The sequence below is a fragment of the Entelurus aequoreus genome, linkage group LG20 (genome assembly GCF_033978785.1).
Source record: "Entelurus aequoreus isolate RoL-2023_Sb linkage group LG20, RoL_Eaeq_v1.1, whole genome shotgun sequence".
Taxonomy (NCBI): domain Eukaryota; kingdom Metazoa; phylum Chordata; class Actinopteri; order Syngnathiformes; family Syngnathidae; genus Entelurus; species Entelurus aequoreus.
This window is the reverse complement of record NC_084750.1, coordinates 1,456,528-1,481,607: the sequence shown is the minus strand read 5'-3', so window position 1 is coordinate 1,481,607 and position 25,080 is coordinate 1,456,528. Positions and strand designations below refer to the sequence as shown.

Here is a 25,080-nt window from a genome sequence, read left to right as displayed (position 1 = left end):
TGAATCCATCTACCAAATCGTTCGTATTAGCAATTTTCCTTTCATTGTTCATAAAAACATCCGGGAAATGTTTTTGATTGTGGGTTTGTAGTAATACCATTTATTATATTGCATATACATTTAATATTATTGTATTATTCTCTAGTGCTTTGTTATAGTATTCCCTCCTGTATTTTCTCATCATATTCAGTAGTATATGTATGATCATTGAAAATTACCCAGACATCACAGTATTGTATTATAAGTATGTATTTCAGCATGTTGAATTAAAAAGAGAAAAAAACAATTTAAAAAATAATGTAAGAACAATAATCTGAATTTTGGGGAAAAAAAGACCAAGTTCAGTATCTGTCAAACTGCAGGAACATTATTATATCAATATATTCATGTTGGAACACAAACACGATGGCAGTCAGGGATTGTTGAGAAGTTTGAGTGTTTTGAAATTATGCATAAAAACATACTTTCATAAACAACAACAATACAACATTTCAAGACAGTATTCACACATTGAATGAAGGTACAATATCAGAGTACATACACAAATACATACAGTACATGCAGGGTTTACTTGGATATATATATATGGCAACACTTTAGTATGGGGAACATATTCTAAGTAACAAAGACTTAATTTAGAGTTATTTGGACGCTAGGGGAACATATAAGGGTTAGGGTTACTAATAAGCAATAATTCTGAGGTTATTGAGGGAAGACTTAGTTAATGGCTTACTGGTTGTATAATAAGGTCATGCAGAATAAGGCAATAATAAGTACTTAATAATGAATAAATAAGAGCCAATATGTCGCTAATTTGCATGTAATCAAGCAACTAAATAATGGGGAATATGTTCCCCATACTAAAGTTTTACCATATATATATATATATATATATATATATATATATATATATATATATATATATATATATATATATATATATATATATATATATATATAAAATTGGGAGTACAGAGAAGTAATGTAAATACAACCTATTGTCACAAGTCAAGGATGTGTTGATAGAAGACATTTAATTATGATGTACATCACTATTCTACTTACACTACATGGAGGGGAAATGCATATTTAATTCCCTTTAAAGGTGAACTAATTATTTCCTATGTTACAATATTTGATGCAAACACAACAGAACAAGAGTATAAAGTATACTCTTGTGTTTTATCACCTGTTGTGTGTTGATGTGAGAAGTCACCAGCATTGTACAAACCCAGTTTCCATATGAGTTGGGAAATTGTGTTAGATGTAAATATAAACAAAATACAATGATTTGCAAATCATTTTCAACCCATATTCAGTTGAATATGCTACAAAGACAACATATTTGATGTTCAAACTGATAAACTTTTTCTTTTGTGCAAATAATCATTAACTTTAGAATTTGATGCCAGCAACATGTGACAAAGAAGTTGGGAAAGGTGGCAATAAATACTGATAAAGTTGAGGAATGCTCATCAAACACTTATTTTGAACATCCCACAGGTGAACAGGCAAATTGGGAACAGGTGGGTGCCATGATTGGGTATAAAAGTAGATTACATGAAATGCTCAGTCATTCACAAACAAGGATGGGGCGAGGGTCACCACTTTGTCAACAAATGCGTGAGCAAATTGCTGAACAGTTTAAGAAAAAACTTTCTCAACCAGCTATTGCAAGGAATTTAGGGATTTCACCATCTACGGTCCGCAATATCATCAAAGGGTTCAGAAAATCTGAAGAAATCACTGCACGTAAGCAGCTAAGCCCGTGACCTTCCATCCCTCAGGCTGTACTGCATCAACAAGCGACATCAGTGTGTAAAGGATATCACCACATGGGCTCAGGAACACTTCAGAAACCCACTGTCAGTGACTACAGTTGGTCGCTACATCTGTAAGTGCAAATTAAAACTCTCCTATGCAAGGTGAAAACCATTTATCAACAACACCCAGAAACGCCGTCGACTTCGCTGGGCCTGAGCTCATCTAAGATGGACTGATACAAAGTGGAAAAGTGTTCTGTGGTCTGACGAGTCCACATTTCAAATTTTTTTTGGAAACTGTGGATGTCGTGTCCTCCGCACCAAAGAGGAAAAGAACCATCCGGATTGTTATAGGCGCAAAGTGTAAAAGCCAGCATCTGTGATGGTATGGGGGATGTATTAGTGCCCAAGACATGGGTAACTTACACATCTGTGAAGGCGCCATTAATGCTGAAAGGTACATACAGGTTTTGGAGCAATTTATGTTGCCATCCAAGCAACGTTACCATGGACGCCCCTGCTTATTTCAGCAAGACATTGCCAAGCCACGTGTTACAACGTTATCAACGTGGCTTCATAGTAAAAGAGTGCAAGTACTAGACTGGCCTGCCTGTAGTACAGACCTGTCTCCCATTGAAAATGTGTGGCGCATTATGAAGCCTAAAATACCACAACGGAGACTGTTGAACAACTTAAACTGTACATCAAGCAAGAAGGGGAAATAATTCCACCTGAGAAGCTTAAAAAATGTGTCTCCTCAGTTCCCAAACATTTACTGAGAGTTGTTAAAAGGAAAGGCCATGTAACACAGTGGTGAACATGCCCTTTCCCACCTACTTTGTCACGTGTTGCAGCCATGAAATTCTAAGTTAATTATTATTTGCAAAAAAATATATAAAGTTTATGAGTTTGAACATCAAATATCTTGTCTTTGTAGTGCATTCAATTGAATATGGGTTGAAAAGGATTTGCAAATCATTGTATTCCGTTTATATTTACATCTAACACAATTTCCCAACTCATATGGAAACGGGGTTTGTAGTTTATGTTTCAAACGTTGGGATAATACTTGCGGAGTACACAAAAGATGAATATGACTATGAAGAGAAGAACCAAGACGAGATGTGACACAAAGGCTCAGTCCTCGTCTTCCTCTTCATCGCAGCCAAAAGACAGGAGGCTGCTGTTCTTCACCTTTTTCCCACAAGTCCCTTCTTCCTTCTTGTCTTCCCTCGACACGTCATCACGCTTCTTTTTGCGCGAGCTGGCGGTGATTCCTTGGAATTTGTCTGCCGAGGAGCGCTTGGCCGGCTTCTTGAAGAGGATTTTCCCGTCGGCAGGGGGCTCGTCGTCTGGTTTAAAAATGAGGAGAGTAAAGAATCTGCTCGGCCTACTTACAGGTTTAGCTTGGGGATGAAACCTTCTTACTTTTCTCCACAGCTTCCTTCGCTTGCACGCCTTCCTTCAGGTGTTGCACTTCCTCGGAGGTCAAGTCTCCATCTTTGAGGACCACAACTTGAGGCGATTCATCCTCCCGATCGCTGCCGCTGTCGTCTCCTGGCGTCGGCGTCACCAGACGCTGCACCGGCGACCGGAAGCAAGAAGGTAAACCAAGCAGGAAATCGTTCAAAAAGTTGCTGCGATATTCCAGACTGTCAGCTCTATGACGCAGTTGTTTAATTTCATTGTCTTAATGAAATTAAACAATGGATGTCTGCTCATTTTTTTCAACTCAACGCCAAGAAAACGGAAATGCTGATTATCGGTTCTGTTAGACACCGACATTTATTTAATAATATCACCTTAACATTTGACAACCAAACAATTACACAAGGCGATTCGGTAAAGAATCTGGGTATTATCTTCGACCCAACTCTCTCGTTTGAGTCACACATTAAGAGTGTTACTAAAACGGCCTTCTTTCACATCTCCGTAATATCGCTAAAATTCGTTCCATTTTGTCCACTAGTGACGCTGAGATCATTATTCATGCGTTCGTTACGTCTCGATTACTGTAACGTATTATTCTCGGGTCTCCCTATGTCTAGCATTAAAAGATTACAGTTGGTACAAAATGCGGCTGCTAGACTTTTGACAAGAACAAGAAAGTTTGATCATATTACGCCTATACTGGCTCACCTGCACTGGCTTCCTGTGCATTTAAGATGTGACTTTAAGGTTTTACTACTTACGTACAAAATACTACACGGTCAAGTTCCAGCCTAGCTTGCCGATTGTATTGTACGCAAGAAATCTGCGTTCAAAGAACTCCGGCTTATTAGTGATTCCCAGAGCCCAAAAAAAGTCTGCGGGCTATAGAGGGTTTTCTATTCGGGCTCCAGTACTATGGAATACCCCCCCGGTAACAGTTAGAGATGCTATCTCAGTAGAAACATTTAAAGGGAAACTTCGGTTTTTTTCAACCTGGGCCCTGTTTTCATAATTTTTTCTGTATATGTGAGTGCTGGATAAAACATTTTTTGAGGTCGCGCCAGTATTGAGCAGGGCAGGCAGCCTCCAGCCCAGCTAACGCTCGTACACAGGGCAACTGGCTCTCGTCAAAATTCGGCCTATAAACATGCATTTTTTTCACACTGACAGGCTCAGATAGTTACAATGAGTGTCCGACAACATACTAGAAAGGAGAAATTAACGTATGTCTCTACCTTTAGCTGGAGATCGCTGTGTGTTGTGAGCTGTGTCCAAATCTCACCACGCTACAAATCTCGTTCCGAAATCTCGCGATAACTCGCGACAAAACACCGGTGGAAAAACAGTTACCTGACTGAGGTGAAGAGAGATGACTGAAGTGATTTTCTGTTGGATTACCGAAGACTGTTATTTTAGTTTTATAGTGGAGGCAGAAAATCACTTCAGTCATCTCTCTTCACCTCAGTCAGGTAACTGTTTTTCCACCGGTGTTTTGTCGCGAGTTATCGCGAGATTTCGGAACGAGATTTGTAGCGTGGTGAGATTTGGACACAGCTCACAACACACAGCGATCTCCAGCTAAAGGTAGAGACATACGTTAATTTCTCCTTTCTAGTATGTTGTCGGACACTCATTGTAACTATCTGAGCCTGTCAGTGTGAAAAAAATGCATGTTTATAGGCCGAATTTTGACGAGAGCCAGTTGCCCTGTGTACGAGCGTTAGCTGGGCTGGAGGCTGCCTGCCCTGCTCAATACTGGCGCGACCTCAAAAAATGTTTTATCCAGCACTCATATATACAGAAAAAATTATGAAAACAGGGCCCAGGTTGAAAAAAACCGAAGTTTCCCTTTAAGTCCCATCTTAAAACTCATTTGTATACTGTAGCCTTTAAACAGACCCCCTTTTAGACCAGTTGATCTGCCGTTTCTTTTCTTTTCTCCTCTGCCCCCCCCGCTCCCTTGTGGAGGGGGGAGTTACACAGGTCCGGTGGCCATGGATGAAGTGCTGGCTGTCTAGAGTCGGGACCCGGGGTGGACCGCTCGCCTGTACATCGGTTGGGGACATCTCTGCGCTGCTGACCCGTCTCCGCTCGGGATGGTTTCCTGCTGGCCCCACTATGGACTGGACTCTCACTGTTGTGTTGGATCCACTGTGGACTGGACTTTCGCTGATGTGTAGGATCCACTATGGACTGGACTTTCACAATGTTATGTCAGACCCTACTCGACATCCATTGCTTTCGGTCTCCCCTAGAGTCCTCTCCAAGGTTTCTCATAGTCATTCACATCGACGTCCCACTGGGGTGAGTTTTCCTTGCCCTTATGTGGGCTCTGTACCGAGGATGTCGTTGTGGCTTGTGCAGCCCTTTGAGACACTTGTGATTTAGGGCTATATAAATAAACATTGATTGATTGAAAAAGATTGTATTTCATTCATACACATGAAATGTGTATGAATGGAACAACACAGGAGGTCCTTCATACCGACAGCCATCAGACTGTATAATGCATATGTTCCTTCTTGACTGCACTTAAATGTAGAACATATATATATAATATATTTATATTATTCACATGTGAATAATGCTGTATAGTATTTATTGTCTATTGTGAGCGAACTGTGGCGCTGAGTTCCCCCCAGGGAATTCTAAATAATTACTGAAAAAAATAGTTGAATAATTAAAAGTAAGGCAAATACAAATATATTAAACGAACAGATGCAAAAAAAGTGTCTTCTATTTATAATAGGACTCTCACATAAATGCACACATGATGACATAGAGCCGAATATAGGTACAGCGTCACGTGACGCAAAAAGTCATACCTTCGTGTCAACAGTCGGTCCTTCTTTGAAACCAACATCGCTTTTAAACTTCTTGAGAAAAGACGGCTCCTCCGGTTTCACCCATGACACACCACCGGCCTTGTTCTTGCTCATGGCGACGAAAAGGATGAATGTTGGCTTATTCTGCTATCTTTGCTTTGTTTGTTTCGAAGAGAGTGTCCGCCATTACCGATGTACCACGTCATCAGAATGCGCCGGACGTGTCACGTGACCCCAGAGCCGCTGCGATTGGTAGAACAATAGGTAAGGATGTGACGTCAGGTGTTTGGTTAAGAAGTTAAAACATTAACTGGGCTAACTTTTTAGAGTAAAAATATTAAAACCGCCTTTTTTTACAACATTTTTATTCAAATAATACAAACTTTAGAGGCTAAATTCGAAGCAAAGTATTATTTATCCATAACTGTGTAGTATTGAATCAGTTGTGCTTTTGTTTCGAAAAACAGCGACTACCGGGTTCAGGTTTTACTTGCAACTTTCCAATGTTACGAACGTCGATAGTGGAAGAGAAACAAATAAGAAGGCAATAAATTATGTTGGGCTCATTTTATGCGCTGATCGCGGGATGTTTGGGCAGCGCCGCCTCGCTATCTGCGAAACTAACTCTTGGCGCCGACTACCTCCTGGAGATGTGTCAAGTCAGCGCCTTTCCAACACAAACTGCATCTTCAGTCTGTCACTGGGTGAGAACAATTACAAAAAATGTTAAAAATAATCTCCATTTCCCAAACATTGGAAAACTGGAAAACTTCCATACATCCATCCATTTTTTACCGCTTATTCCCTTCGGGGTCGCTGGAGCCTATCTCAGCTACACTCGGGCGGAAGGCGGGGTACACCCTGTCTTTTCTTTAACTGGTCACTGTGCTGTCAAATTTACGAGACAGAAAACTCTTTCGCCACTTAAAAATAAAAACTATTGCAGAAATATTTTAGTAAACTCTGCACATTTACGGCAAGTTTCTAAGTCACGCAGAGTTTGGAAATACTTCCGGTCAGCAGTTTAATTAAATATTAATACTTCGTTAAATCGTTTTTTTAATGTTTCTACTTTTAAGGACAACTTTTAATTGGCTATATTTTCACCACAGTACTTGGAACTTTGTATTGTATTGTTATATAAAGTTATACACATAAAAAGAAAAAGAAAAATCGGCGCGCCTATCAAGTCAAATAGGAAAACAAAAGAAGGCGTATGATTGGTTGTTGAAGAAGAAGACGTATGATTGGTTGTTAAAAAAGAAGGCGTATGATTGGTTGTTTGTGTGAGGCGGCTATAATTTTTTTTTTCAAAAACTTTATTTAAACAACAGTATAATACAGACGTTTAACAATTCAAACAACGATAACCAAATACTTTATGTATTAACAAGAAGTTGTAACCCTCAAAAAAAGGAAAAAGAAACACTCCCAGAAATACGTAACATAAAAAACGTGCGAGGAGAATAAAATAAAACAAATTAAAGTATCAGGCGTTTACATTTTATTTGATGGTGATCGTTTTTATAATGTTTTTAGAACGTGGGTTTTCTGTTCTCATTTGTCATTAATATTGAGTTATAATTTTTATTTTTTTTTCAGAATAAAACTAAACAATTTTAGTTATAATACTCTGGATTTATGAATATAAAATTTAGCGAGAAGACATAACAGTTTGATAGCATTCTCCAACTCTTGATGACATTTACAATGTAAAAACTAAACCATTTGAGGCGTTTATCAATACAAACAGGAAGTTATGCCGCTCCAAATATATATATTTTTACGTATATATTTTATGTCGAAGCTGCCTGTTCTAACATTGTTCCATTGTTGATTTGAAAATGGTTACATATGTGTTGAATATGTTCACGTTTGTTGAAAAAAGGAGTGTACGAAACGAGGTCATTTTTTTATATTGGCCTAGAAATAAAATTACCTAAAAAAAAACCCTGACAAAATGACAAAAAAAAGGCGCAACATGAGGAGAAAAAGATGAAGTGTTGATACGAACAAATAATAAATAACATTGTTTTAAATTATGTCTCTGTAAGGTGTTTATTTTAGAAAAAAAAGGCATTGTGAGTCCCACTATATTATGTAAATATGGATATGTAAATGTAACATATTGCTAATGTTAGACAAAATAATGTTTGCAGCTCCACATCCCACTGAGGCTGCTGTGTGTGGGCCTGATGTTTGCGTGCAACGCTGCCATGTGGACCTTCTTCTCCAAAGCTCTTCACGACTGCTCTTCTTCAGCCAGCGCCACGGTGACCAGCACTGCAGCCAACTTCATTTCATCCGTGAGTGCGCGACTGAAAACCACCGGTGGAGAATTCATTCCATTTTGCACACTAACTTGTCTTTTTTGTGTGTTTGTGCGTGGAGGCGATACTGGGGAAGATGATATTTGGGGAAAGTCACGCGCTTCAGTGGTGGTTGGGCATCGCTCTGACACTTTGTGGGCTGCTGATGCTTCATGGGTCCACACCGCAGCCTCACCATGACACCAAGGACGACTAAATTATATATATATAATATATACAATATATATTATATATATAATATATATTATATAATATATACAGTATATATATACATATACACACACATGTATATAAATATATGTATGTAAGTATATGTATGTATATCTATATACATGTATATATATATATATGCATATATTTACATATGTATACAAATACACACATTTATATATATAAACACATATATGTATATATATATATATATATATATATGTATATATTTACATATTTATATGTATATATATATATATATACATATATGTATATTTATATATATATACAAATATTTCTATATATAGATACATATATACACATATATTTATATATATACACACACATGTATATATATATACATATTTATACATGTATATGGTTTATATTATTTTTTTAAATTGTAAAATCTACACCTTTTTTCGACAGTGCATCAGGAGTTGTGTAACTACTGACACAAAATGACATGGAATACAACTTTTGCATTTTAACTTTGATCATCTGACAAAAAAGCATGCTTGAGTGTAAAATTTAGTTTTTAATAAAGTATTTGCTTGAAAAAAAATGTGTCTGAGCATTTTGAAGCGCTACTTAGAACCTGGTTAGGATTGGAAGATGAGAAATGAACATTGTGCTGTTTTAAGTGTGGCATCATAAATATTCACTCGTGTCAAATTCCATCAGCAAACAAGAATCATCCTGTAATTTCTCTCACCCGTTGATTAGTGAATATATGACACAACATGAGGATGGTTATTACACAGACATTGAGACATAGCGTGTATTATTACACTTTCATGAACATAAGGCACTGTGTGACAAAAATCTGCTTCTAGTGATTCCCCCGGAGTTACCTCAGTCTGCCGGCACACATTTGGTCTTTTTAGAAATACTTCTTTGTGTTTTTACAAATACTTCTTTGTGTTTTTAGAAATCCTCTTTGTGCTTTTATAAATACATATTTGTGTTTTTAGAACTACCTCTGTGTTTTTACAAATACCTCTGTGTTTTTAGAAATATATCTCTGTTTTTAGAAATATATCTGTGTTTTTACAAATATATCTGTGTTTTTAGAAATATATCTGTGTTTTTAGAAATATATCTGTGTTTTTTGAAATACATTTTTGTGTTTTTAGAAATATATCTGTGTTTTTGGAAATACATCTTTGTGTTTTTAGAAAAAACATCTTTGTGCTTTTATATATACATATTTGTGTTTTTAGAACTACTTCTTTGTGTTTTTAGAAATACTTCTGTGTTTTTAGAAATAATTTGTTTTTAGAAAGACAGTAATGAACTCAAACCAGCAAACTGAAGATTCTCCCAAGTACTTTCTCGAGTAACCACCGGAAATACTTTGAAGTTGTTACTACAAGGTTAGGAATATACTTTGTGTAAAAGTGTAATAAACATGTAAAAAACCCCCAACATGAAGTACAGTAGAACTTGTTTAAGTTGACGCTGTTCGAATCGACTGACTCATGTCGACATAAACGGTTGTCAACATAAGTGAAAGGTTGTCCCTACACTCTGTCTTTATACTGTGTCCCTGTACTCTGTCCTTTAGAGTCCGTCTCTACACTCCGTCTTTAAACTCCGTCCCTACACTCCGTCTTTAGTCTGTCCCTCACTCCGTCTTTAGAGTCTGTCCCTACACTCCGTCTTTAGAGTCCGTCCCTACACTCTGTCCCTACACTCCGTCTTTATACTCCGTCCCAAACTCAGTCCCTATACTCCGTCCCTGTATTCCGTCCCTACACTCTGTCCTTGTATTCCGTTCCTACACTCCGTCCGTACACTGCGTCCCTACACTCCATCCCTACACTCAGTCTTTATACTCCGTCCCTACACTCAGTCTTTATACTCCGTCCCTACACTCTGTCACTATACTCCGTCCCTTTATTCCATCCTTACACTCTGTCCCTGTACTCTGTCCATGTACTCCGTCCCTACACTCTGTCTTTACACTCAGTCCCTTTACTCGTACTCCGTCCCTGTATTCCATCCTTACACTCCGTCCCTACACTCTGTCCCTGTACTCTGTGTCCCTACACTCAGTCCCTATACTCAATCCATGTATTCCATCCTTACACTCCGTCCCTACACTCTGTCCTTGTATTCTGTCCTTACACTCCGTCCCTACACTCTGTCCCTACACTCCGTCACTATACTCCGTCCTTGTACTCCGTCCCTGTATTCCATCCTTACACTCCGTCCCTGTACTCTGTCCCTGTACTCTGTCCTTGTACTCTGTCCTTGTACTCCGTCCCTGCACTCCGTCTTTATACTCAGTCCCTACACTCTGTCCCTATACTCGTACTCCGTCCCTGTATTCCATCCTTACACTCCGTCCCTACACTCTGTCCCTGTACTCTGTCCCTATACACTGTGTTCCTGTACTCTGTGTCCCTACACTCCGTCCCTCTATGTGGAGCACACTGACAGCTGCCCCAATTGCCCTAAGTTTAGAGCTTTTTAAGCCGGGAGGATAATTGGAACAGCGACACAAAAGCCAGCCCAGCAGACTGCAATCTCTCCTTCACAGCAACAATCCACACATTTTCATAACCAAAACAAAAAGTGTAGAAATGGTAGATGAAAGAGTGACTGGTGCAAACGTCAACATGGAACCTCGATGCATCAAACATCTGAGTGAAAGAAACATAACTGGAGTACATGATGTATGGAAAATGTGGAGTTATGGGGAAAGTAAGAATATTTGGAATATGGAGAATTGTTATGGGGAATGTTTTGAGAGTGGAAATGTTGGGGGGGGGGTCTTAGAACAGTTGATGGTCTTGGGCTCGACTGTGGGACATTGAACCTCCCCTGAGTTGATGACATCTTTAGGAAATATTTCAGATCAGTGACAATCTTTGGGCAATAAAATGTTGAATTCCAGAAAGTGTGAACGTGGATAAAAGTTTGCATGAACGTGTTGAATGATTTCATGCTAGAATGTTTTGAAAGGCTTGGAAAACTTGGAAGGCGGAAGAATTCTCAAGATCACGACTTTGGAAAAGAGTTTGAGAAATATGGAAGTAGTAGTTTGCTAGTGGGAGCAAAAGTATTTTGTTTGGTCAATAGCTGCGACTGTGACGGAAGAAGTCGTGTTAGAACCGCAGACAATCCTGTGACCTGAAGCACCACACCCCACCTTCACACACCTCAGCTCAGTGGGATCTCCATGACCTCCTCCTAGCTGAGTGGGATCTCCATGACGTCCTCTTAACTGAGTGGGATCTCCATGACGTCCTCTTAACTGAGTGGGATCTCCATGATGTTTTCCTAGCTGAGTGGGATCTCGATGACGTCCTCCTCAATGATGTCCCCCTGAGGAAGGGCGAGCAGCTCAGGGGGGTTCTTCTTGCAGCTGAGCTGGGAGAAGGGGCTGCACCAGGACAGGGAGAAGGGCCCACCAAAGGCCACCCGCATGGCCTCCCAGCAGGGAACCTTCTCCCACTTCCCCGTCTCTCCCTTCAGGCGTTCGATTCCCTGCAGGGGACAAAAAAAGGTCTGAGCTCAGAAGGGTGGAGGTTTGTCATAATGTTATTAATATCACTTATTCCATAAAGTTTCATTTTTAGTGACAATTATGTCAGTTTTTTTTTTTTGCTTATTTCTCAAATACATCATTAGTAACATCTCCATATTTTCATGGATAAATGGCCATTGTTCAAATATTATTTGAACGTCCTTGTGTGCAACCCTAGTGACAGGCAAGTACGAGGCTAGCCAAATGCTAACGGTGGAAGCTACTAGCCAAACAGACAACAACAACAACACACGACGGACCTGCCTGGACTCCCCTAGGTTGTTTTTGCTTATTTTGATATTGTTCATAATTTTGGGTGTAAAAGTGCTTGTCTTTTGTTTGAAGTTAAATGTTTGAAAAGATGGCCGCCATCAAGGAACAGTCCACTGACACACCCGAAGTGTAGGTCAAACATGTCATGAAGAACATAACTGGTTATTGCTGCTATTATAACAATAATGATAATGTACTACTAATACTACTACTGCTAATAACAATAATAATGTACTACTACTAATAATAATAATAACAACCCCAATAATAATGATAATGTACTACTACTACTACTAATAATAATAATGACAATGTACTACTGCTACTACTACTAATAATAATAATGATAATGTACTACTACTACTACTAATAATAATAATGACAATGTACTACTGCTACTACTACAAATAATAATGATTATGTACTACTACTAATAATAATAACAATAATAATAATGCAAATGTACTACTACTACTACTAATAATAATAATGTACTACTACTACTACTACTAACAATAATAATAATAATGCAAATGTACTACTACTAATAATAATAATAATGTACTACTACTACTAACAATAATAATAACGTACTACTACTACTACTACTAATCATAATAATGATAATGTACTACTACTACTAATAATAATAACAATAATAATGTACTACTACTAATAATAATAATAATAACAACCCCAATAATAATGATAATGTACTACTACTACTACTACTACTAATAATAATAATGAGAATGTACTACTGCTACTAATATTAACAATAATGATAATGTACTACTACTAATACTAACAATGTACTACTACTACTAATAATAATAATAACAATAATAATTTACTACTACTACTAATAACAATAATAATAATGCACTACTACTACTACTACTAATAACAATAATAATGTACTACTACTACTACTAATAATAATGCTAATGTACTACTACTACTACTACTAATAATAATAATGTACTAATACTACTACTAATAATAACGACCCCAATAATAATGATAATGTACTACTACTACTAATAATAATACAAATTAAAATGTACTACTGCTACTAATAATAACAATAATGTACTACTACTACTACTACTAATAACAATAATAATACTACTACTACTAATAACAATAATAATAATGTACTAGTTCTACGACTACTAATAATAATGATAATGTACTACTACTACTACTAATAACAATAATAATAATGTACTACTACCACTACTACTACTAATAATAATGATAATGTACTACTTCTACTAACAATAATAATAATAATGTACTACTACAACTACTACTAATAATAACAATAATGATAATGTACTAACTAATAACAATAATAATGTACTACTACCACTACTACTAATAATAATAACAATAATGATAATGTACTACTACTACTACTACTACTAACAATAACAATAATAATAATGTACTACTACAACTACTAATAATAATAATAATGATAATGTACTACTACTACTAATAATAATAATAATAATAATAATGATAATGCACTACTACTACTAATAATAATAATATTAATAACAATAATGATAATATACTATTACTACAACTGCTAATATAATAACAATATTATTACTACTACTGATAATAAAAATAACAGTAATAATAATAGTACTAATGATGATATGTGTCCTCTGTGATGTTGTGTCATACATCAGAATGAAAAAATACCGACTCGTGAGGAAACTTACAAATGATTACCTCGCCCACTTGACAAAAAATGGAGCATTTAGCAAACATTTTTTATTTGCACTTTTATTTGAATGCATGTTGTCTGAAGAATGTGATTAGTGTTGGTTTGTGTCAGCCATGAATTATAGGTGATCTAATATTAATTATTACTTTGAACATTTCAGCTTTTTCTCATTAAATACCAATTTGTTTTTGCTCTTTTTTTCTTACATTTTGGCTGTTGTTTTTCCCCAATAAAATAATAATATGAGTATGTATAAATGAGTGTGTCAAAAATTCTGCCTGTATGAAAATATTAATGTTCAGTTACACATTTAACAATGCTTTTTATAGTTCAAATGAATTCATAAGTTAGTATTAATTTATATTTTAAATTTACTAACTGAACTCTTATTTAATTTATATAATTTATATATATTTAAAATATATTTTATTACTATTGTAGAAGCTTCTAATAATATTCAAATTAATTCATAAGTTATTTTATTTTTGTACTAACTAAACTTTGTTTATATTTGAATTATATTTAATTTATTATTTTGAGAGCTGTCCAAGTACTCAATTTTTTTCACCACCAAATTGTCTGCTTGTGCATTTAACTTCATGAATACTTGACACTTTGTGACCCTCGTGTTCTGAACGTGTCCTTCTTTACTCTGCCTTTTTTGCAATGTCAACATTCTTTTTGCTGAGACGCTCGTTGACGTACACATTTGTCCCTTTCAGTGTGCGTGCAGTTTCACTCTTCACGTTGACAAACGTCATTCTGGTGGTCCTTGTGCTCTGCAGACTCACGTCTATTTTACGATTGTGCAGGAAGGCTGCGACCTGCTCCTCTGTTGAAGGTGACTAAGAAGTTGTTAAATGTCCAACATTGCTCTAATAATGTTGAAACATAGTGACGGCTAAATGATGGCCTACTGAGTGTGGCACACTCACTAGCTGTATTGACACTACTGTGTTGCAGCTTTATAGTGCAATTAACAGTGCAATTACAATGCAATACATTTTCATAACATGGTCACTTACTGCCTAGTTTCTCTTGTTATATTTTTATTTTTACTGTTATTTTTTTATTCATATTGTTGCTTTTTTCTTCTTCTTCTTATTGTAATAATATTCTCTATTTTATTTCCATTTATACCCCCATTATTTACTTTTTAAATTCTATCTCAATTCTGTACACTGCTGCTAGAATTAAAATTTTCCTGAGGGAACTCTACTGAAGGAATCAATAAAGTACTATCTATCTATCTATCTATCTATCTATCTATCTATCTATCTATCTATCTATCTATCTATCTATCTATCTATCTATCTATCTATCTATCTATCTATCTATCTATCTATCTATCTATCTATCTATCTATCTATCTATCTATCTATCTATCTATCTATCTATCTATCTAACAGTGCCATCTGCTGGATTAAAAAGGACATTACCTGTAAATAAAATGAACAGTTGGCATGTTTTGCATGTACTTTTACAAAATGAAAAGATGTGCAGGAAGAAATATTTGCTGTATTTTACTTTCTGGCGTCTTGGAGTACGAGCCGGCTGTCGTGTGCCGAAGGAAGCTCCTTGATAAACGTGGTTTGAAATATATCGGCCATGTGTTTTTTATGTCTTAAAGCGACACTTCTTGTATTCCACAATGGTGGTTTGAGCCATTACACTGCGTTTAAAAAGAAAGCTGTAAACAGTTTAATGTCCAACTCTGAAAATATCAGATTTGAGAGGGATGAAGGTTGCTTTAAAACTCTGGAATGATCTACCGTAATTATAAAATATATTTTTATTCTTCGGCTTATAAATCTACACGCGAGTTGAGTGATCCCTTATTTCTTTACTTACGCTGCACCTGGAAAGTATTCACTTCACTTTTTCCACATGTTATGTTACAGCCTTATTCCAACATAGATACATTAATTGTTGTCCTCAAAATTCTACACACAATACCCAATAATGACAATGTGAAAAAAATGTTTTTTGCGAATTTATCACACAAAAAAAAACCTGAAGAAAAAACTAACAAACAATTTGTAATATGGTGGTGGTAGCGTCATGCTGTGGGGATGGTTTTCAGCGGCAGGAGCTGAAAGACTATTCATGATAGAGGGAAAGATGAATGCAGCAATGTACAGAGACATCCTGGATGAAAACCTTCCCATCCAATCTGATGGAGCCTGGTTGAAACTGCCCAAAGATAAGTGTGCCAAGCTTGTGGCATCGTATTCAAAAAGTCTTAAGGGTATAATTGCTGCCAAAGTTGCATCAACTAAGTATTGTGCAAATGGTCTGAATATTTATGTACATGTCATTTCTTACTTGTTTAGTTTTAATACATTTGCTAAACAAAACAAAATATATTGTCATTATGGGGTGTTGTGTGTATAATTTTGAGGACAAAAAATGATTTATTCCAATTTGGAATAAGGCTGTAACATAACAAAATTTAAAAAACGTGAAGCGCTGTGAATACTTTCTGGATGTACGGTATATTTATTTTTGTTCTTAATTTATTTAAAATTATTTTACTTTGTGTTTTGAAAGTATTTGAAGCAGTGTGTAGCCTAAATATTTTTTTTAAAGTGGATTGGATCAGTTAGGGAACTTGGGATTGGTCAAAATGATGAGTTTAGCGCAGAATAACATTGCCACCATGAATATATACTTTATATATACTTATATATACTTATACATACCGTCTTTTCCGGAGGATAGAGCACATTGTTATATAAGCCGCACCCACTAAATTTTAGAATAAATAAATAGTTTTCCCTATATTAGCCGCACCGGACTATAAGCAGCAGATATATAAATTGTAAAATTAGTTATTTACACCTAAATATTTTATAAATGTTTATTTCCATACCTTAATTGTCTGTAACACGGCAGTAAAATGGCTGATCAAACAAAACAGAAGTCATCGTCATGGACCCACTAGCTGCGCAAGCTAGCTCTCCAATCAACTAAACAGACTTAATAACTCCACAATGACATTTTGGCGAATTTACTGAGGAATTTACAAAACCGAAACAATACAAAAAGAATGCCAGTGTAAGTTAATAATACTAACACAGACACTAGTGAATCTATTAGCATATTCGCTAATGCTAACGACGCTCGCTTGATTACATTACGATAGCACGTACAAATATGCAAGAAAACACTCCTACAGACATCACACATGGGACGCTTTAGTAAGTAAGAATTTTTTTAGTTATATTGTAAAACTTACAAACGCAGCTTGGAGTGATGAATGAAGAATCCATACGAGTAGAACCGCTATGAACGGCGAGAAGGCGAACAGCATTCCAGTTGGAAAAAAACAAAGCACTATATACATAAATGGAAGGACACCTGCAGTGCGCGAACTCGTCCGTAAGATGGCGCCATAGCACAAACAATAACATACTTTTTAGGTGTATTCGCTTGTTTTTTTTAAAAACTATTTTTATTACCGTAATTTCCGGACTATAAGCCGCTACTTTTTCCCCTCGTTCTGGGCTTATACAACGGTGCGGCTTATTTACGGCCTGTTCTTCTCCGACACCGACGAAGAGGATTTCGGTGGATTTAGTACGCAGGAGGAAGATGATGACACAATGATTAAAGACTGACTTTTCATATACCGGTAGGCTGGTTATTTTGATAATGTACATGCGAGCACTTTGTATTACTTTGCACCGTTGTATTATTTGTACTCTGCACGAATGCTGTTCGCCATGTCAAAGATGTGAAAGTTTGATTGAATGATTGAAAGATTTATAGTTAATAAATGGGACGCTTTGCGTTCCCAAACAGTCATCTCTGTCCCGACAATCCCCTCCGTGGTAGCAGGAACCCCTATATACTACGGTAATTACACATCAAAACCCTGCGGCTTATAGTCGGGTGCGGCTTATATATGGAGCAATCTGTATTTTCCCCTAAATTTAGCTGGTGCGGCTTATAGTCAGGTGCGGCTTATAGTCCGGAAATTACGGTACTTGTGAAAACTTGTACCGACATACTTGTACATACATACTTGTATATAGAGATGTCCGATAATATCGGACTGCCAATATTATCGGCCGATAAATGCTTTAAAATGTAACATCGGAAATTACCAGTATCGGTTTCAAAAAGTAAAATGTATGACTTTTTACAACGCCGCTGTACGGAGTGGTACATGGACGAAGGGAGAAGAACCTTAAAGGCACTGCCTTTGCGTGCCGGTCTAACCACATAATATGCCGGTTAACCACATAATATCTACGGCTTTTCACACACACAAGTAAATGCAAGGCATACTTGATCAACAGCCATACAGGTCACACTGAGGGTGGCCGTATAAACAACTTTAACACTGTTACAAATATGCGCCACACTGTGAACCCACACCAAACAAGAATGACAAACACATTTCGGGAGAACATCCGCACCGTAACACAACAGATCAAATGCCCAGAACCCCTTGCAGCACTAACTCTTCGGGGACGCTACAATATACACCCCCCGCAACCCCCCCACCTCAACCTCCTCATGCCCCTCAGGGAAAGCATGTCCCAAATTCCAAGCTGCTGTTTTGAGGCATGTTAAAAAAAATAATGCACTTTGTGACTTCAATAATAAATATGTTGGCATTTTTTTTCCCCATAACTTGAGTTGATTTATTTTGGAAAACCTTGTTACATTGTTTAATGCATCCAGCGGGGCATCACAACAAAATTAGGCATAATAATGTGCTAATTCCACGACTGTATATATCGGTATCGGTTGATATCGGAATCGGTAATTAAGAGTTGGACAATATCGGAATACCGGATATCGGCAAAAAAGCCATTATCGGACATCTCTACTTGTATATATTTATATATACTTGTACATATTTGTTTATACTTGCACATACATACATATGTGTACATACATACTTGTACATACATACACACATACATACTTATATATACTTGTATACACAGTACTTGTACATACATACTTATATAGTAGTGAGTTCGGCGGCCATCTTACCTGGGTGCCATGAAAAAGACATATATACTTATACATACACATACTTGTACATACGTGTACTTAGTTCGGCGGCCGTCTTACCTTGGTGCCATGAAAAAGAGGTGTGCTTAAGAAAGCAGAGCCAAAGCGTGAGGAGAGAAGCTTGCAGGCAAAGGGGAACACGTTCAACAACCAGGAAGACATTCAAACACAAGAGAGCGTTATTTTGTGCATCAACAGGAAATAAAAGAGCAGTAAAGTTAACAAGGTAGGCCAGCTGGAAGGCCAAACGATAGTAAGTTGTTTATTCCAAATGTTGCACATCATACTATTTATGTTCCAAGTTGTGCTCTCCATGGCGTACGCTGTGTGCGTTATTATTAGTATTGGAAGTAAGCCTGGGCCGATATTCCACAAGTCAATTAACCAACCATAAATGAAAATTAAGTCGATAAGTTTTGCAGCATTGTGCGTTTCTACCATAGCAGAATGAAAAGAAGGCGAATGATCTTGTCCTTGTTAAGTGTCTCTGACTCTTTGTGCGGAGAGGAGGGGGTTGCAGAGGAATGTGAACGAGGCGTCATACCCTGCAGTGTGAACGGAGCAGGTGACCCACAACACCATTCTGGAATGCAGATGACGAAGTTCAATTAATCGGCTTCCCCAACGTCCCTGCATGATTTGACATCTTGCGCTCAGGTTACACTCGTAAAAACTAATCATCGTCAAATCCAGATTCCCTCTAAAGTTCATGTCATCTGTTCCAAAAAATGTTTAACATTGGGAGTGATGCTGGAATCAAACATAACTTGTTCTGCTCCATAAACCAGCAGCTGTCAGTTATGTTATTAACTAATTAGTCATTCATGTTATTATGGGTGTCGTTAATGTTATTAATGGGTGTCATTAATGTTATTAATGGGTGTTTTTAATTAAGGCATCGAAAGGTCCGGGAACCAGTAGAGAAACTATGTCAGCTAAACATTCTGCGATTGCAAAATGAAAAGTCATCAATTATAAGGCTGAATTTGGTGCACACTTCCAGTATGAGAAAGAAGACAGCAGTGAAGATCAGGCTTTCATATTTATTCGTTTGTTCGTTCATACGCACGCACGCACAGACATATGTACACACTAGTGTTGTCCCGATACCAATATTTTGATACTTTCTAAATAAAGGGGACCACAAAAAATTGCATATTGGCTTTACTTTAACAAAAAAATCTTATGGTACATTAAACATATTTCTTATTGCAAGTTTGTCCTTAAATGAAATAGTGAACATACAAGACAACTTGTCTTAAGCAAACAAAGGCTCCTAATTAGTCTGCTGACGTATGCAGTAACCTATTGTGTCATTTATCATTCTATTATTTTGTCAACATTATTAAGGACAAGTGGTAGAAAATGAATGATTAATCTACTTGTTCATTTACTGTTAATATCTGCTTACTTTCTCGTTTAACTTCTGTTAAAATGTAATAATCACTTATTCTTCTGTTGTTTGGATGCTTTCCATTAGTTTTGGATGATACCACAAATTTAGGTATCGATCCGATACCTAGTAGTTGCAGGATCATATATTGGTCATATTCAAAGTCTTCATGTGTCCAGGGACGTATTTCCTGATTTTATAAACATAATATAAATTTTAAAAAAAGGAAAAAAGATATTGTGATGCTAAAAAATATCAATGTAATCATAGTAGTATCACTAGATACGCTCCTGCACTTGGTATCATTACAGTGGATGTTAGGTGTAGATCCACCAATAGCATTTGTTTACATTGTGACGACGGTAAGCAGTGAAGCATGTTTCGCTATTCCTCGTCCTGCAGGGATGGGAGGGATGTTGGACCGGTACTTTTTAGAAGCGGTATAGTACCGAATATGATTCATTAGTATCGCGGTACTATACCAATAGCGGTATACTGTACAACACACACACACACACACACACACACACACACACACACACACACACACACACACACACACACACACACACACACACACACACACACACACACACACACACACACACACACACACACACACACACACACACACACACACACACACACACACACACACACACACACACACACACACACACACACACACACACACGTTTTAATTTGGAATGGGAACCAAGTTTTTGATCATCACTTGTGGAGGCATTAAAAAAAATTAGGTAAAATGGCCACTGCCCAGTTAGCTCATACACGTCTTTAAATCTCTGGATTGATGAAGTAATGTGCTGATCATTCTTACTGGGGACCCTGGGGAAAAAGAGTTAATATGGTTCATGGGGAGCAAATTTAAAAATGTTTGCATAATTCACACAAATTTGTACATGACCACTGAGGACCATTTAAAAAAAAAAAAAAAGTTCAAATTAAATATGACATGATCCTCAGAATACATCACTACAGCTGTCCTCTTATAGGAAGTTTCACTACTTAAATGTTAAAGCAAATCCTGCATCTTCTGTGACATTACTGAAAAATGCTATTTAGCAGTAATGAAGTTGTCTGCAACTCCAACTACCATATATAGAAGGATGGAAAATTTACGAATGTGAATCATACTTTAAGGCAATAATGTTTTATAATCATGCTGTATGAAAATGTCATCCTAAGGAACACTAAACCAGATTTTGTCTTTGGAAAAATATATTAGTTTTAACTAAGGATGGATACCATACAGCAGTGGTCCCCAACCACCAGGCCGCGGCCGCACAAGAAATAAAAATAAATACAAAAATTATATATATATATATATTTTTTTTTTTAAAAATTAAATCAACATAAAAAACACAATATATACATTATATATCAATATAAATCAATACAGTCTGCAGGGATACAGTCCGTAAGCACACATGATTGTATTTCTTAATGACAAAAAAAACACAAAAAAAACATAACCCCCCCCCCCCCCCCCCCCCCCCCCCGGTTCGTGGGACAAATTTTCAAGCGTTGACCGGTCCACAAGTACAAAACGGTTGGGGACCACTGCCATACAGAATCACAGTACTATTAATGCCAGGATAACAAATGTTTCACTTTTCACTTAGGCATCTTCAGAATGGATCTGACTATCATTTAAAAAGGTTTCCCTTTAGGGGACCTGTTTTTTTGTCCCCATACCGTCAAGAGGTCCCCTAAAGGTGACTGTGGAAACAGAGCGATGTCCCCATTAAGTCAGCATTGACAGAACACACACACACACACACACACACACACACACACACACACACACACACACACACACACACACACACACACACACACACACACACGCGCGTGCACACACACACACTTTGGTTTGAAGAACAGTGAGACAACAAAAAGCCAAACATACAACTGCTTAACTTTTGTGCAAACAGCTTTAATGATGTTGACAAGTAAACCAAATAATATGAGAGCACAATAAATACAATCGTCAAATCAAAACAAATTTGCGTCTGTTTTTAGGCACACTGAACTCCCCGGCTTGTTGCGGGTGCATCGCAACAGTAAATGTACCCTCAGAATGTGTGTTGTGTGTGAAACATATGTGCCGCAACTTCAAACGAAAGGTTCTGTACCGAATCGAGTACATGTTACACCTTTTGTTTATGTCTCAGTGGGGAAAACAGTATGAGTTTTTTTTACATTCTGTCTCCCTGTAAAAACACAACCACACACACACAAAAAATATATACATACATGCACACACATATATGATTATATAAATTATATATTATTAGGGAGTGTAACGATTGATTGATAGATCGATTTATATTTCTGAATTTCAAGTATATCGATCTGTGCTCGGCAAGTTTGCCTTCCGGCAGATCCAAGATCGTTTTGCAAGGGAAAATATTGATTTTATCGATACTAGACAAAGGAAAACATTGGATTTTAGAAGGGCAGACTTTATATGAACTTTCTTTTAAAGATAAGGATGGTAAACGTTAAGTCTAGTTTTCATGTCGGCGACGCTACCGAAACAAAAATGGCCGATAGCTACGGTGGCTGAGAAAGGTCATAACAGATGCAAACGCCACAAGACAATATCATTAATTACAACACAACTTTCAGCTACAGCACGATTGCAAAAGCCGTAACAAATACAAATGACACAACACAATAATTCGAAGTCGCAACACAACTTTCAGCTACAGAAGACAGACCACCACACCGGAAGTGACAGCAAGGGCAACAACAAGAAGTGTGAACAACACAACACGCAAATGACAGCCAAGGAGAAGTCAACTGATGAGAAAGAAAGAAATAAAAGAGAAGGATGAAGGAGGCTATGGAAACTAGGAAGTGAAGGGCCAACACCATCCACAGGTGAGGGGACATACATGCTTCTGCACGCTGTCCTTCATCGGGGACGCCAGGGTGGAGAACACATACTGTATGGTCAAGTCACAACTTTATTTAGAAGTACATCTACGGGTAAAATGTTGGTTACTATTGTTCAAAATGTGATAAAAAAATGTTTCCTCTTGTTAATTCAAGCTAAAGTGTTGCTTGCACTTTATTCAGATACGATGTGAATGCATTGTTTATTAATTGTTGATTACTTGTTTGTATCATAATTCATGTATACATCATTCCTTACAAAAAATAACATTAATTGTTGTTTACTTGTTTGTTTCATAATATCTGCGGTCTCTTCCAAGGTTTCACGTTGTTCCCTTTGGGTTGAGTTTTTTTTGCCCTGATGTGGGATCTGAGATGTTGTTGTGGCTTGTGCAGCCCTTTGAGACATTTTTGAATAAGGGATAAGTGAATAAGTCAACTTTGATTAATCATTTCCTTACAAGGTATATCAACAATATAGGAAAGTGCACCTGCAGTGTCCACTATTTATTCCACACTCACACTGCTTGATCTGTTTTGATAAAAAGTTACTAAATCAATTCCAACTCACTCAATCGTTCCGAATCGTATCGATGTAAAAAAAAAAAAATTCAATCATTCCTAAATCGTATCGGCAACCACAAATATCGAATCATATCGTTGTTAAAACTAATCGTTTTACGCATGCACGTGCACGCACACACACACACACACAAACATTTATACATACATCTACATATATACACTACCGTTCAAAAGTTTGGGGTCAAATTGAAATGTCCTTATTTTTTAAGGAAAAGCCCTGTACTTTTCAATGAAGATAACTTTAAACTAGTCTTAACTTTAAAGAAATACACTCTACACATTGCTAATGTGGTAAATGACTATTCTAGCTGCAAATGTCTGGTTTTTGGTGCAATATCTACAAAGGTGTATAGAGGCCCATTTCCAGCAACTATCACTCCAGTGTTCTAATGGTACAATGTGTTTGCTCATTGGCTCAGAAGGCTAATTGATGATTAGAAAACCCTTGTGCAATCATGTTCACACATCTGAAAACAGTTTAGCTCGTTACAGAAGCTACAAAACTGACCTTCCTTTGAGCAGTTTCTGGAGCATCACATTTGTGGGGTCAATTAAACGCTCAAAATGGCCAGAAAAAGAGAATTTTCATCTGAAACTCGACAGTCTATTCTTGTTCTTAGAAATGAAGGCTATTCCACAAAATTGTTTGGGTGATCCCAAACTTTTGAACGGTAGTGTATATACATAGGTACATATACACAAACATACATACATATGAAGTATATACATACATATACATATAAACATACATACATATATATCCATATATACATACATACATACATACATACTTATACGGTATATACATACATACATATTTACATATATACATACATACATATTTATATATACATATATATATATATATACATACATACATACATACATACATACATACATACATACATACATATATATATATATATATATATACACATATATATACACATATATATACATACATACACACACACACACACACACACACACATACATACATAGATATACACACATATATATACATATATACACACATATATA

General features: G+C 36.8%; 3 protein-coding genes across 5 annotated transcripts in view; 1 reads left to right on the top strand and 2 right to left on the bottom strand.

The window, feature by feature from the left end:
- Window positions 1-304: 304 nt before the first annotated feature.
- kiaa1143 (KIAA1143 ortholog) lies at window positions 305-6,254 on the bottom strand. The gene is made up of 3 exons (XM_062029152.1): window positions 6,020-6,254; window positions 3,192-3,342; window positions 305-3,115 (listed from the first exon to the last, which is right to left on the bottom strand). The coding sequence occupies exons 1-3, from the start codon at window positions 6,131-6,133 to the stop codon at window positions 2,901-2,903; spliced, it is 480 nt and encodes a 159-aa protein (XP_061885136.1). The 5' UTR covers window positions 6,134-6,254; the 3' UTR covers window positions 305-2,900.
- A 126-nt stretch (window positions 6,255-6,380) lies between these two features.
- LOC133635823 (transmembrane protein 42-like) lies at window positions 6,381-8,725 on the top strand. Its single transcript, XM_062029153.1, has 3 exons — window positions 6,381-6,723; window positions 8,179-8,325; window positions 8,411-8,725. Exons 1-3 carry the CDS (start codon window positions 6,574-6,576, stop codon window positions 8,543-8,545), a joined length of 432 nt encoding a protein of 143 aa, XP_061885137.1. The 5' UTR covers window positions 6,381-6,573; the 3' UTR covers window positions 8,546-8,725.
- Window positions 8,726-8,950: 225 nt separating this feature from the next.
- The window catches only part of zdhhc3a (zinc finger DHHC-type palmitoyltransferase 3a), a 50,463-nt gene continuing 34,333 nt past the window's right edge, over window positions 8,951-25,080 (bottom strand). For 2 of the 3 annotated variants that reach the window (XM_062029144.1, XM_062029146.1), the window contains exon 7: window positions 8,951-12,054. In XM_062029144.1, the coding sequence (XP_061885128.1) occupies window positions 11,848-12,054 (207 nt within the window). In that variant the 3' untranslated portion in view covers window positions 8,951-11,847. The remainder of the gene's footprint in view (window positions 12,055-25,080) is intronic. The other variant, XM_062029148.1, reaches the window with a different exon arrangement.

Excerpts from the sequence above, each read along its gene's own strand:
- kiaa1143 (XM_062029152.1), bottom strand. The coding sequence starts at position 6,133 with ATGAGCAAGAACAAGGCCGGTGGTGTGTCATGGGTGAAACCGGAGGAG. Across the intron at positions 3,343-6,019 it reads GACCGACTGTTGACACGAAG|CGTCTGGTGACGCCGACGCC; the intron begins GTATGACTTTTT and ends TCGCCGGTGCAG. Across the intron at positions 3,116-3,191 it reads GAAGGAAGCTGTGGAGAAAA|ACGACGAGCCCCCTGCCGAC; the intron begins GTAAGAAGGTTT and ends TTTTTAAACCAG.
- LOC133635823 (XM_062029153.1), top strand. The coding sequence starts at position 6,574 with ATGTTGGGCTCATTTTATGCGCTGATCGCGGGATGTTTGGGCAGCGCC. Across the intron at positions 6,724-8,178 it reads CATCTTCAGTCTGTCACTGG|CTCCACATCCCACTGAGGCT; the intron begins GTGAGAACAATT and ends TAATGTTTGCAG. Across the intron at positions 8,326-8,410 it reads CAGCCAACTTCATTTCATCC|GCGATACTGGGGAAGATGAT; the intron begins GTGAGTGCGCGA and ends TTGTGCGTGGAG.